The 13,454-nt window shown below is 40.6% G+C and overlaps 1 protein-coding gene across 1 annotated transcript; it reads right to left on the minus strand.

The window, feature by feature from the left end:
• Positions 1-1,037: 1,037 nt before the first annotated feature.
• NTF4 (neurotrophin 4) lies at positions 1,038-1,550 on the minus strand. Its single transcript, XM_032237895.1, has one exon. It carries the CDS (start codon positions 1,548-1,550, stop codon positions 1,038-1,040), a length of 513 nt encoding a protein of 170 aa, XP_032093786.1.
• Positions 1,551-13,454: the final 11,904 nt, after the last annotated feature.

Consider the following 13,454-nt stretch of genomic DNA (forward strand, 5'->3'; position numbering starts at 1 on the left):
GGGGGGGAGAGGGGAAATTCCGGAAGTAAATATTTTCTGCCTAAGAGACTGCTTTTCAAAACTATTCCAATGACTTTCAGTCGTGAATCAGATGTTTTTTCAAGACATAGCTTGGTAAAAGTGGACAAACCTCCACGTCTTAATTTCCCTTCCAATGCATTCTCTAAAGTTCTTAGCTGAATGGAGGTGAGGCTCAGCAGGTGTGGCTGCTGGCCACACATGTACAGACAATGCACTTTCAAACATGCCCTAAAAACTTTTTAATCATGTGCAGGGAATCCTTGGCAGATGTGTGGAAATGGGAAATGTTCCCGGAGGGTAGACATTTTGAAAAACCCTGAGAGTGCACAGAAGGAAAAGCATGGGGGGAGGGGAGGCCCTTGTGGTTTGCAAGGTTCCTGAGGATTGTAGAAAAAAAGGACCTTGATATTCATGCCTGGATCACAAGTAGTAATCACTGAGATCCTCTTTGATTGCAAAAGACCCACTAATCTCTTTTGAACTACCCACCAATTTGCATGGATAATGGAATCCTCCAGCCATAACAGTACCTAACTTTCCACAAGTAGGATTTTAAGTTCCTCTTCCGGCCCTGTGAACAAGAGAAACCATGCTTCCACTAAGGCAGCAAATGCCAGAACTTATAGCCATAATGGCGTACTTCCCTCTGATTTTGCTGCAGCACAAATGGAATCAGCAGTGTAGCCCAGAAACTGTTAATCACTAGAGACCACCTTCTTCTTTTTTCAACACAGGCATATGTACGTGCAAACACACACACACACACACACACACACACACACACAACACACACACTTTGGCCAATGAAAGCTGAGTTAAATTTAAGAATTATTCCAATTGATGATTGAACATATTAGACAGCTGGCCGTGCTTTGATTGGTCAAAATGAGTTCATGATCTATGCCCTTTTCTTTCCTACGTTCGACCAGTGCGTGTGAGTAGGGTGCAGACACAGGAAGTATCAATCCGGATCCAGCGCCAACCAACAATCTTGTCAGAATCCATAGTCAAAGCCCTCACGTAAGACTGTTAGCTTTGCACTCAGAGATCCAATGGCGTCGATCAACACCCCGGCAGCCACCCACAGTTCCGCCAGCTGGATTACACTTGGTCTCAAAGAAATACTGCCTGAGGGGGCCTGTAAGCGTCTGGACCTCAGACAGCACTGTCACCGTTTTGCCACGGATGTCCACAGCTGTCCGTTTGTCTGTCACCCACACGTTAACACTGTCACATACAGACATTTCTCCCCGGCGTAGGGACCCTTCCAATGACCGTTTGGACTTGAATGTTCTATTAGCAGCGTGTCCAGGTAGGGTATTGGAGTCCTCCATGAGGAAAAGCATGGGGGGCTCTTCAGGAGCTTGGTTAGATAGAGTGACACGTGGAGAGAAGAGGTCCCAATCCCTCAGGGGAGTCTCAGCCCATAGAGTATCAGTGGTGTTAAGGAGGATATAGGTGTTGGGAAGGGGGGCAGCCTGGATGACACAGAGCAATGGGGTGACCATGGCATGGAACAGAATAAGCATCACTCTGCACAGCGGGGACCTATGCAGAAAAAGAAAGCAACAATAAATTGATATTGATCATCAGCTCTCAGCTCCTTTCTTCTCCTTTTTTCACCATCCTCCACTTTTCTAGCTGAGCCAATTCCATTTTAAGATTGAGAAAATTCTTATCTAAAAGGATCTCATGTGGTACAATTGCAGCAGCCATCTTAATTCTTCCCAGAATGCAATTTCTCAGATATACCATCAAAGTATCTCACTGCAGGCAAAATAAGCATGGGTAGTTCATTCAGAGGCATACCAGCTGACATATTTGCTTTTCTTCTTATGTAAAATTCCTGAAAACAGTGGAACTTTCAGTATATCATGTTTTCCAGCAAGTGCCCCCGATGGTTCAGACTGGAGACTCAGTAAGGATGTCCAGACTGGACTCAGTTTATAAAAGAATCTGATGTTATCAGCAAAGGAACCACAAGATTAGCAGACAATTAGCTAATATTGAGCTAAACACAGCTCAGTATTTCCAGTTCGTAGTTGTCAGTAACCAGGTATGAAGTGCTAGAAGTATTAAATGCTGAAATAAAACGATTAAAGCCAGTCTCACTTGTATACTAAATCTCAGTCTATGCCAGATACCAGTAAATTTATGTTCTCACATTCCCATAAAAAGTCCAGTAGTTTTTCATCTCACAAATTCTTTTCATTAGCATAATTATAATAAACACTGTATACTTAGAAATGATCAGAAATCTTCAGACCACATATAAGTACATCTCTTTGGTATTCATTAAAGAAGCTTTAAAAGTTAAAGATGTACCCTTGAACAATTTGTTTGTTAAACTTTTTAAATTCAGGTTAAAAAAAAAACTCCTACATGCTTTCATGAGAGGTATTGTCCTCATGTGGGATCTGAAGCCATTCTGCATGATGAAAATGTACATCATTTTCAATGTGTGTGCAATTCTAATAAATACTATATATGCTTCCCTCCAAAAGGAAAGGAATCCAGCTTGGTTTAGGAAAGCTGCAATAAAAGCACATAGACAAAAGTGGGTGGGAGGATTACCTGTGGTTCAAGCCTTCCTTCGGCCACAGTCAAGCAGATCCTGGGCTTTATTCATGACCCTCCAGAGTGGGGTCTTGCTTGGATATTTGGTGATGCAAGCCAGCCTGTGTTGCAATGGCAGTCTTTTTGTTGTCGTGTCTCACAGGCACTTGTGATTCTTGCTGTACATGTGTCTGAAAGACGGGACTTCTCAGGTCCCATCAAATCTCATGCTGCATCCTTGCTTCTGCTGAGATAGCAAAGAGAATGGTCCCTCACCCAGAGGTACAAAAATTGTCTCACTGTTGATAAGGGATGGTAATAGAAAGATGTGGAAGAATATGGATTTGGCTGAGAATTGATGTCACTCATAGGATCTGGCAAAAGAGGGAAACAACACCCTCTTAATGAAGAGAACATTAAACTATCATCCGGCCAGTTCTAGTCTTCCAACAAAGTCTCCTGTAATCATTTGCCATCTAGATATGTTGGATTGCAATTTCTATTTCCCAAATGAGGAAAGGAGGGAGGGGCGTACAGGATATATATATATATATATATATATATAATATATATATATATATATATATATATATATATATAATATATATATATATATATATATATATATATATATATATATATATATATATATATATATATATATATACCAACAGCTAGAGTACATCAACTTGTAAAAGTTGCTAAGACTGAAAAATCCTAAAGGTTTCTAATATTCTACAAAACGTAGCAGGCTAGAAAAACTATATACTTATAAAATCTGACTGACATATATCTCAGTAGGTTGGACAGATTGAGGTTGGTCCTATTGCTTGAATATATATGAAAATTAATGTAAATTACATTCTTTTACATTGAATGCTACTGGTATGCGAGCTCCTAACTGGAACATGCTATTTTAAAATTGCTCATACAAAACCATGTCCCAGACTTAAATGACTACAATTTAGATCCAGGTTAAACCTGGCTATATTTGTTCCCACTGAAATCCTGAAGTAATGTTATCTTTTTCAACTATCATCTTTATAAAACCACTGCCTTCCAGCCCAAAGCATGAAAGTTGCAATTGCTGCATCTGGAAAAGCCAAAGGGGACAGAAATATAGGTTTTTCAGTGAGAATACATTCCACAATCACATCTGAGACAATGGGCCAAGACAAATGGAAATGCTCAAAAGGTGCTGAGAAATATGCTGCAAATATTTAAAGAAACTGCCTTTTACAAGTTGGATTCCTGGCACTGACTGGACATTCGTACAACTGCTATAAAAATATTCTTCACTGAGTCTCTTGTGTGTATGTGCTTTTGAGTAAATGTTGACTCCTGCTAACTGCCTGGAAAAGTCCCTCAAGTTTTCTTGTTAATTTTTTGGGGGAGTAGTTTGCCATTGCTTTCTTCTTAGGAGTGAGAGAAAGTGACTAGTCCAAAGGCATCCAGCTGCCTTTATGCCTAAAACATAACAAGAACTCATGCTCTCCCAGTTTCTAGTCTGATGTCTTAACCATTACATCAAACTGGCTCTTGGAGACTCCTCTGCACTACCCAATTATTTTTAATAACAGTCTCACTAAATGGCCAGCCTCCAAATACGTTAGATTACAATTCCTGCATCATGTGTGCCCCTCCCCCACACCAGCCAAAAGAGGCTTTTAGTATTCTGGCAGGGATGCTGGGTGTTACACTCAAACTTTAAAAGGTTCTCCCCCTCCTCCAGTGTAAAAAAGCATCCAGGGGATTTACCCTTAATCCCCCAATTGGTACTACTTAACTCTCAATATACCTAGTCAACAGGACATTAAAGATGAGCAAAACTGGGAGAGCACTACTGAGAAGAAAGATGTGGCAGAGAGAATAGATTCTTTGAAAAATCTTTCTTGTGCCACAGGTTAAGAATATTCTCTTAAAGTCACAGGTCAAGAAGCTAAACAAGCCATGAAGGTAGTGACTCTGCCTAAAAGCATCCCCTCCTGTGGCACCTGCCCCTGGCCACTGGAAAGGGGGACTGATAAAGCATCTTTTTTGCCCACTGATCCCAAGGGCAGCTGGTGATGCCTGAAAATTCTACAGCTGCTGACGGGAGCCACAGGAATGGGATCCAGATGTAGTAACATCTGGAGAGAACTACCACAGGGGGGATGGGTTTGGAGGGTAGCTAATCCCTCCTGCCTTTGAAACTGACACTGGGTCTACCTCCCCTCCCTTTCTCCCCCCCCCCTAAACTAAGCCCAAGCAATGTGCATCCTTGCTAATGCTGGAAGGGGGAGAAATAGGATGGGAGGGAATGAGTGTGTGGATACAGAGAATCAAGTTCCCTTATTCCATCTGAATGGCAGGGAGAGAAAAGGAGAGCAGAATAAAGAGAATGTAATACCATATAAGAAAAAAGTTTGCTTTAGAACATATGCAAGTACATGTCTGTCTCTCTACCTAATTTGCTAAATCTGGTCTCCCAGAAAGAGTGTGAACTAATGGGAAGAAGAGTGAACCAAAAGGCTGGTAATGAGCAGTCCATATTCCTACTGTGCTTAAAGGAGGACAGGATACTGAAAAAATAAAAAGAGGTCTGTAGAAAAGTAGCAAAAAAGCTCTAATAGGTAAGGCAGAGAGAGAAAAGGACAAAATTTCAATTTTTGCTTTCCTTGCTTTCCCTATTAACAAAGACAGTCTGGGAAAGCCCCCAGAATATGTTGTTCTCTGACTTACAAAAGGGTGAGACTTGGACTCTTCAGTTTTGTGAAAGAGGAGTGGTGCCTAGTGGCTAAGCAAACAATGTTAAGCCTGACCCTTAGGCTATTTGCATACACATTTTTCCCACAATGCCCGACGCTCATGACCTTGCTCCCTCCCATGGGAAAGAGAGGGGGCTGTGATGTGAAGCTGCAGGCACTTAAGGCAGGGGAACCAGCCCCTGCTTCAAGGAGGTATGTGTAGCTTAGTGCTGGGCAAGCTCCAACGTGTTCTACCACAACGTGTAATACCACTCAACAAGGAAAGAGCCTTAGCTATGTCAAAGATGTCCACAGTTCTGGCTTGAAGTTCTATAGCGAAAGTTTTGGTATGCCATTCATTCTTTCTTTCCTCTTTTTTCCTGTCTGGTAATATGACAGGGAGGGATCTTGGCTTTTTTAGATACTTTGGCAAGAATCGCATCTTAGATGTGAGTTTCTTTCTTTTTGGGGGGAGGGAGGTTGTCCTTTGGTAGCCAGCTTTGGTGGCAAAATCAGCTATTCATTTGTGGGAGAGAGAGAAAAAAACCCTGCTGTTCAGCACACCACCTCTTTAGCCTATATGAGTTTCTGCCTGAAGGAAGCATAGAACTCTGTATAATAACAATCAAGATCCTGCTATTGATTTAAATGAGATGAGCATTCAGTGCTTTTTAACTCCAAAATATAGTAGGAGACTCATCACTGGCTTCCCATGTACACATTAACATCAGTGGAGTTCGCATCCTGATCTTAAGTCTCCATATGGTTTGATTTGTTTTGGCTTAGTGTCTTGCCTTATGATTTGCAATCATGGTTAATAGTTAATGTAGTCTTTCATCCCAGCCAATAATGTTTTATTCATTAAATTACAGTTGAGTCTTGACTTGGCATGGTGGGTAAACCAAACTAACCTTTGCTTAAAAGGAAGTTGAAATTTTAAACATTTAAATTACCGCTATATGCCTGATATGATCACTTGAGACATTTGGACCATTTAGGTTTTTATGCAAATAATTATTTGCATAAATTGATTTAGAACTCAGATAATCTCTTCATAGGATCTATTTATCCTATCCTATTTTTAACCATATCTTGTGGGACTTTACAAGATTTGCTTTAAAATGTCAAGAATTGGCCATAATGATGGGATCAAAATCCACCTTTTAATCTGCATCATGGTGTATACAAAAACAATCACAATCACACTATTGTTGTCAACCCTTCGATTTTTTTCACCATAGCTTGTTGATAGTCCTTTTCAAATCTCCATCCTGGTTTTATCTACAAATCTCTTTTCCCCTTTATATGACAACATAGCCTTACCTGACTTTCAGGCATGAGCCAAAAAATCTGAGATACCAAAATGAGGTAATATCAACTCCCATTTAACTCTGTACAGCAGAAATGTCAAATTCGATTTCATTGTGGACCGCATCAGGGTTGTGTTTGATCTTGGGGAGGCATGGGTGCATGGCCAGGGGGGGCATGGCCGCTCAACATCACTCATGTGGGGTGTGCCTGTGGTAGGCTTTGCCAGTGAAAATGGAGCTTAGCAGAAGGCCGTTGCAACTGAAAACAGCTCAGCTGGCAGAGGCACCACAGGTCAGATCTAAACACTCCACAGGTTGGATATGGCCTGCAGGCCTTGTGTTTGATACCTCTGCTACACAGGAATGCTCTGGCTTCCCCTTTTGTAGTAACCCTTGAGATACACCAGTCAAATAGTTCTGCATGCAGATCCTAGGGACTCCTAGAGGATTCAGGGTCAGAATTTAGACTGCTTTGAAGCTGAGAATGACTTTGGGACATAAGGAGTCACTTAAAGAAAGAGTCCAAACCTGTGGATTACACATCTCAAAAATCTTTGAGCAGTTAGGGCTAAGATGCAATCTGGATACACAGGATCCAAGAACTGCACTGAAAGTTGACCCCAAGTAACTGCTAGTGGATATCTGGTTTCAGGGTAAATCAGATCAGCAAAAAAGGGCTTCTGGGGTTCTACGGGCTTCATGATAAGAACATTGAATTTTTTTTTTCTTTACCTTAATTAAGTGGCAGAAATGAAGAAAAAAATGGGTGGCTAATAATGGGCCTTAGGCGAAAGTAATGGTGACCTCAGTTCAATTTGGATATTGAAAGTCTAAAGTCTAAATATGCACAAAGTATTCTTGAATTCTACATTGTTTGCAACATTCTCTGATTCTAACAGGTAGACATTCTAAATAGATCCAGCAAGCATTCTTAGTCACACAGTTGGGTTTCTAAGAATAATTAAGATTAATTGAAGATTGAAAATTTGAGTTTATTGAGAAGACCAGCAGGGATAGGGAATCTAGGAGTTATTTTTTTCCTTAGGATTCCATTTAAGCAGTAATCTAAATCTGGGAGCACAAATTAGGAAGAACATGAAAGAACCATATCAACACTTCAAACTTTTGTTTCAGCCTTACCCAGTTATTCCCATCTATCTTTCTAGCACTATTTATACATTCCAATGATGAATACATATCTCAGAAGCACAAATGTATATGTACGTTAAAGGAAAAGTCACCAGCTGACCTGTTCTGAATATGTAATAGATAGATTGTAATATCTCTTCCAGGCCTGATCACATATTCTTAATAATTAATATGCTATCTACAATTTGTATAAATGTATTTCATTACAGTATAAATGTATTTCACTGCTACTGACTAATGTCTTAACTATAAAATACTCTTGAATCTTATGTCCCACCAGCATTGCTAAGAAATTGTTTCACCTTCACTTAATGTGTTTCAATGAAACAACATTCTTGCCCATCCAAATTAGAAGATGGGGAATGTGGATGGATTTATCTCCCCATATACTTGTTTCCCAAGTAATAAGCTTATTTGGAAGAAGGTCACCCCAATGAATTTTTTTGTATCTTTTTATTGTTTTTATTCTTTTATAGTTTTAGAATTGTAAGCTGCCCAGAGTCACTTGATTGAGTTGGGTGTCTATAGAAATTGAATGAATGATTAAATGAGCACCCAGGCCTATCCCCCTTCATCAAACTCATAAGAATTTCACCTATTTGCTTTCTGTTCCTCACTGGTGTTTTTCAGATGCATCACCATATAATACCCGAAGTTTCCAGATAATATGGGAATTAGTTCTGCTAGTTAATTAGAATTGGAAAATTAAAATTATTTCTCCACACTGGAGAAAATGGGCTTCTAACCTATCATATCCAACCTATCTGTAACCCCACTTCCAGTCTAGCAATTGTAGTGATTTAAGTACAAGATTGTCTTTGTTTCTCATCCTATAGAGGTCAAAATTCTCATCCACCTTTCTCATTAACATTATCGAAAGCATGTGCATTGCTAGCATGGCTTGAGTCAAAGCAAAGGGAGGAGATGTTGTAGTAGGGAAGCATCCCTGTTTTCCCTAAGTATTAAATTGCTCTCATTGCAAGGCACCCAGAGATCCTGCTTTCCATCACCAGCAGGTAATCCAAAGCAGGCAGGGATATTTCCGCTTTTCTGTTCCTCTCTCCAGCTGGTTTCCATCTAGTCCTGCTCATAGACAAATGTGGGAATGTGTAAGATGGCATATTGATTATGGCTATATCCTTTCCCTCTCCGCTTGCCACCCATTTACCTGGAAGTAAGAGAACTAAGATAGGTTTCTGAGAGAGGAAAGCAGGACAGCCTCCCAGCAGAGAATATTGGGGAGAAGAAAAGTAGCATCTAATCACTTATTAGTATGCTTTACAGGGAAGTCGCTATTAGATGGGGGTACAGCTCCTGATGCCCTAAATAGAAAATGGGATTTTTGGCCGGAGAGCACCCGTCTTCCTCAACTTAATGCCCCCTGGAGGTTGGGCGACAACTGCCTTAATCTTTCAATCAGTTTTCTAGCTAGGAATCCCACCCAGGTGGAGGGCACCTAGTCGAGGGAGACGGGTTTCGAGAGTTCCTCTCCGCCGCGACTCGCCTCCTACCTTTAAAGTGCCCCGGACGACTTCTTCGGGCTTCCAAACATCAAGAGGAGCTCGGCACCGTCGGGATCCCATTCCCTGCTTTGCAGTTCAGGCGAGCACACTAAAAGCTGCTGGAGTTTGAGGCAGGAGGGTGTGGAGGCGAGAGTCGGCGGAGGCTCCACTCCCCAGTTGGAGGTGGGGGAGTGCGGGAGGGAGAGAAGAGAATGAAGCGACGCCGCTGCGCGTGGGGGAATGGGAAAGACCCCGATGGAGAAGGACCGGCGGAACTGGTTTGGAGGTGCCGGAGATGGGGAAGGAAGGATCGAGCGGGAGGCATCGAATAGAGAAGAAACGCCGAAGGGGGCGGGCGGAAGGTTGGCTGATGGCGCTGAGGTGGAGAGAGCAAACGTGCAGAAAACGACGAGAGAGCGACGGACAGGCGGGCGTGGAGGTGGACGGCGAGAAAGCCCCACTTTCTCTTCTTCCTTCTTAGCCTCTGCCTAGCCTGCCCGCTTCTTCCTTACCTGGCTGAGTCTTTACCGCCTCCTGGCCCGGGGTTTGTCTTGCCGCTGTCACTCTCTGAAAAGGCTTCTCCGCCGTCGCCCCCCTTCCTTCGCCGAAGCCCATACCTGACACACGCCCCACCGGCGTCTTCAAGGTTTGGGGTCGTTGCTCGACCCACTTCAATAGCGGGGCGTGGAGGGGGGAAGAGAAGAGAGCCGAGAGCGGTAGGGATTGATGAGGACTAGTCCCCTGCCTTCTGCAATGGAGACTGGCTTCCTCCTTGGGCAAGCAGTTCATCAGGCCCGTTTCCAGCCCTAAACCCGGAACTCCCCCCTTCAGACTGGGGTTTCCGAGAAGAGACCCGAGGCGATCAGGTTCAAGCTCGTCCCTCTGTAGTCCATGCCCCGGGGCTCCCCCCCTTCTTTTCCCTACGCAGAGGTAGCACTCAGGGCGGGAAAATCGTAGGGAACAATCTTTGCTATAGAAATCCAAAGAGGCCCTAGCCATCTCCCCCTCCTCTTTGTTCTTCACCACCAACATCAAAAAGAAGAGGAGGATGCATTAAAACAAAATAAGGCACATCCAGAATGAGAATACTTGGAGCATTTATTTAAAAAGGGTCTATATTTAACTTTTTAAAAATACTTTGAGGTCCAAGTGAGATGCCTCTTCTGCCTGTTCCTAGGCATTGAGTGGTCCTGACACTAGTGGGTTGTAAATGCCAAATGGTATGGAAAATAAACCTTCTGAAACCTCTAGTTTGAAAATAAACATGCACCAAATCTCATTTATTGGAATCTAAATGGAAAACTAATGAAATTTATTCTGACGCAAACTTTTCTTGTAGCCCTCTGACTTCAGAATATACAGGAAATGTTATCTCTGTGTGGCACTCAGGGAATATAAACACGGGTCAAATGGACAAGAAATGTAATAAATAGAATAAATGACAATTCTCCTCTACTGTTTAAAGATTATTGCTCTTACATGATATAGAACTGGGACCCTTCACCCTGAAATGCAGTCCATAGGATTAATGCAAACAAAACCAATAGACCTCTTCAGGAAGATTGTTGTATACATTTAGACTTGCCCTGAACTGTCAGAGACATGCCATTGACCTCATTGATAACCTTTTCTATCTCATTCATTTTAAGTGCTAGCCCTCTCTTTGGCTAAGAGGAGGCTCCAAGCTTCTGCTTTTGATTTTCATGATAGTGCAAAAAAAAAAACACCCCTCCTCATTTTTTTTAATTTATGAGGATTGCATTTTCCCCTCAAGAAGAGGTGCTCTGAGGTTTTCTGCCCTAGCAAGAGCATTTGGAGCCTGCCTTTTTAATCCTTATATACTTGGCTCTCAATCCTAATTCCTTTTATCAGTAATTAAAGGTCACTGAATGTCTCAGTTTTAAGCAAACACACCAAATTCTCATGATTTTAATCATGTTTATTCCAAAGTTTGTTCTACCCAATTCATTGACTCATTTGTCTTCAGTACTCAGGTATTAAGTACTACTTCATCTGGACATTAAGTGCCAGAAAGTGATTGCTTGATATATATCATAGATGATTCAACCAGTTTATAATATGTACCCAATTTCTGGGATTAATTTATGGTTCAGCATATTGTGTGAATACAGCCAGTGCAATCTGCCTAAATGAGTTTGTACTAGCCGACTAACTTTACTACCTGTCTGCCTGTCCCATCCCACCCACTCCCACCCCGGAATTTGATACCTCTTAGCTTCTGTAATACAAAATAAAGCTGGTATTTGCTACCATGTGCATTTCATTTGAGTGCTTGCTGCAATTTTGCTTCCAGCCAAAAAAAAAAAAAAATCAGGGTGCTTTTACTATTCTGAACAAAAGCTTCTTTACCAAAGTAATGGAAATCAGCCTGAAGTGGTGACAGAAAAATGATTTTTCAAGTGGCTTGCAAACCATCTATAAAATATGTCACACTTTTAAACTTCCTCATCACAGCTTGCCCTCATTCTAACCTATGTGGCATTCTGCCCTTGTCACATAATGATTTATGGATGATTCCCAATGTGAAACCACCTGCAATGGGGCATCTTCAAATAGAACTGTACCTTTATTCTAACCAGATGGAATAAATTAGAACACTGATTTATTGTGTTAATAATTTTAGTTTGCAACCTCTCACCAAATTATTTTTGACTTATTTATTAATTAATTAATACTTCATCTTCCTCCAAAAATTTTACAGCTGCTCCCATTTTGTAATCATAGCAATGATGACTGAGAAAGCTCACCTTCATATCTTAGTTCATCTCTGATGTTCTGATGTAATATTCATCCATCTGGTGCTCTTCAGAAGTGTTAGACTTTTAACTCCTCTAATGCTGCATAGGAGACTTAGGGCACTAAAATCCAGCTTATTTCAACAGTATCAAACTATATCACATCACATTCTGATATTAAAGTCTCTCTTTATAGTTGTTTCTCCTACTTTTAGAGTAGGAGAGTTTGGTCTATCTTAATCGGGTGACAAACCGATTAAAAGTAGAGTTTGGTCTATCGTAATCGGGTGACAAACCAATTCATTTAAAATATACATGAATATATATAATTCAGAAAGATGGGTAGACATGTAAATTATTCTAACTGAGCAAGGTTTGGGATGTGTTTTTTCACAGGCAACAAAATCTTAGTTATGTTCGATCCTGGAACTTCAACAAACCTTTCCTGTACTGGTACTTCCCAGTTATCTTTGGACTACAACTCCCATCAAGCACAATATTGACTTGACTACTATAGTTTTTGAAAAATTTTGAGTACTGTCATAAAATTAAGAGACCAGTAACCAGCAGATATAATAGCAGCAGATATCATATAATTTCATATACTTTCAGGATCCCCAGATTGAATAAAAGTTAATAAAATGTCCCAATCATGAGACTGCCAAATTGCACAAGATTTCAAGTAACCAGCTACTGATTTATATGCATTTACCAACACATTTAGTGGCCCTAGCAAAGGTACTTTTTAAATGATATCATATGTTTAAATCATATGTTTTTCAGCTTTCGGATGTTACTTGTAGCTTTTGAGAAAAACTGAACTGGCTATATTCAGTTTTTTGTGATTACTTAAGTAATAGTCTAGAAGTACACATATACCTATATAAATTGAATTTTACTGATTAATTTTAAGTTAATTTTAATTTCCAGTAACACACAAATGTGCAAGTTTCATCTGCCTTAATAAATTTAAATAAGTTATCCCTTTTGTTCTTTCTCATAAGTTGTTTAAAATTGTTTAAACTGGTTTCAGAACAAGCGAGTGTGTTTAATTAATTTCAGAGGATAAAGTTGCTTGACTTTGTCTAGTTGCCATATTTAGAGCAAGCTAGGCTACAATTTCATGCCAAGGTTTCATGTTTTGGCTGCTTTCAAAACTAACAACCTGTTTGAATTTATTAGATAACAATTATTAATTAAAATTAAAATTAATTAAAACTTCCAGATAACTGGCTCTGTGTGTGTGTGTGTGTGTATGTGTGTGTGTGTGTGTGTATGTGTGTGTGTATGTATGTATGTGTATATGTGTGTGTGGTGTGTGTGCGTGTGTATAGATTTTATCTGGATGGAATAGGAAAAAGAAACTTTATTCTTCGCATTTGGCAAGAAAACATTGTTTTTCTTGGCGTTGCAGGTAGCCAAGCAAATTAATTC

This window comes from Thamnophis elegans, chromosome Z (genome assembly GCF_009769535.1).
Source record: "Thamnophis elegans isolate rThaEle1 chromosome Z, rThaEle1.pri, whole genome shotgun sequence".
In the NCBI taxonomy this organism is placed as follows: Eukaryota; Metazoa; Chordata; class Lepidosauria; order Squamata; family Colubridae; genus Thamnophis; species Thamnophis elegans.

Coding starts and splice junctions, on each gene's coding strand:
- NTF4 (XM_032237895.1), bottom strand. CDS start 1,550: ATGCTTATTCTGTTCCATGCCATGGTCACCCCATTGCTCTGTGTCATC.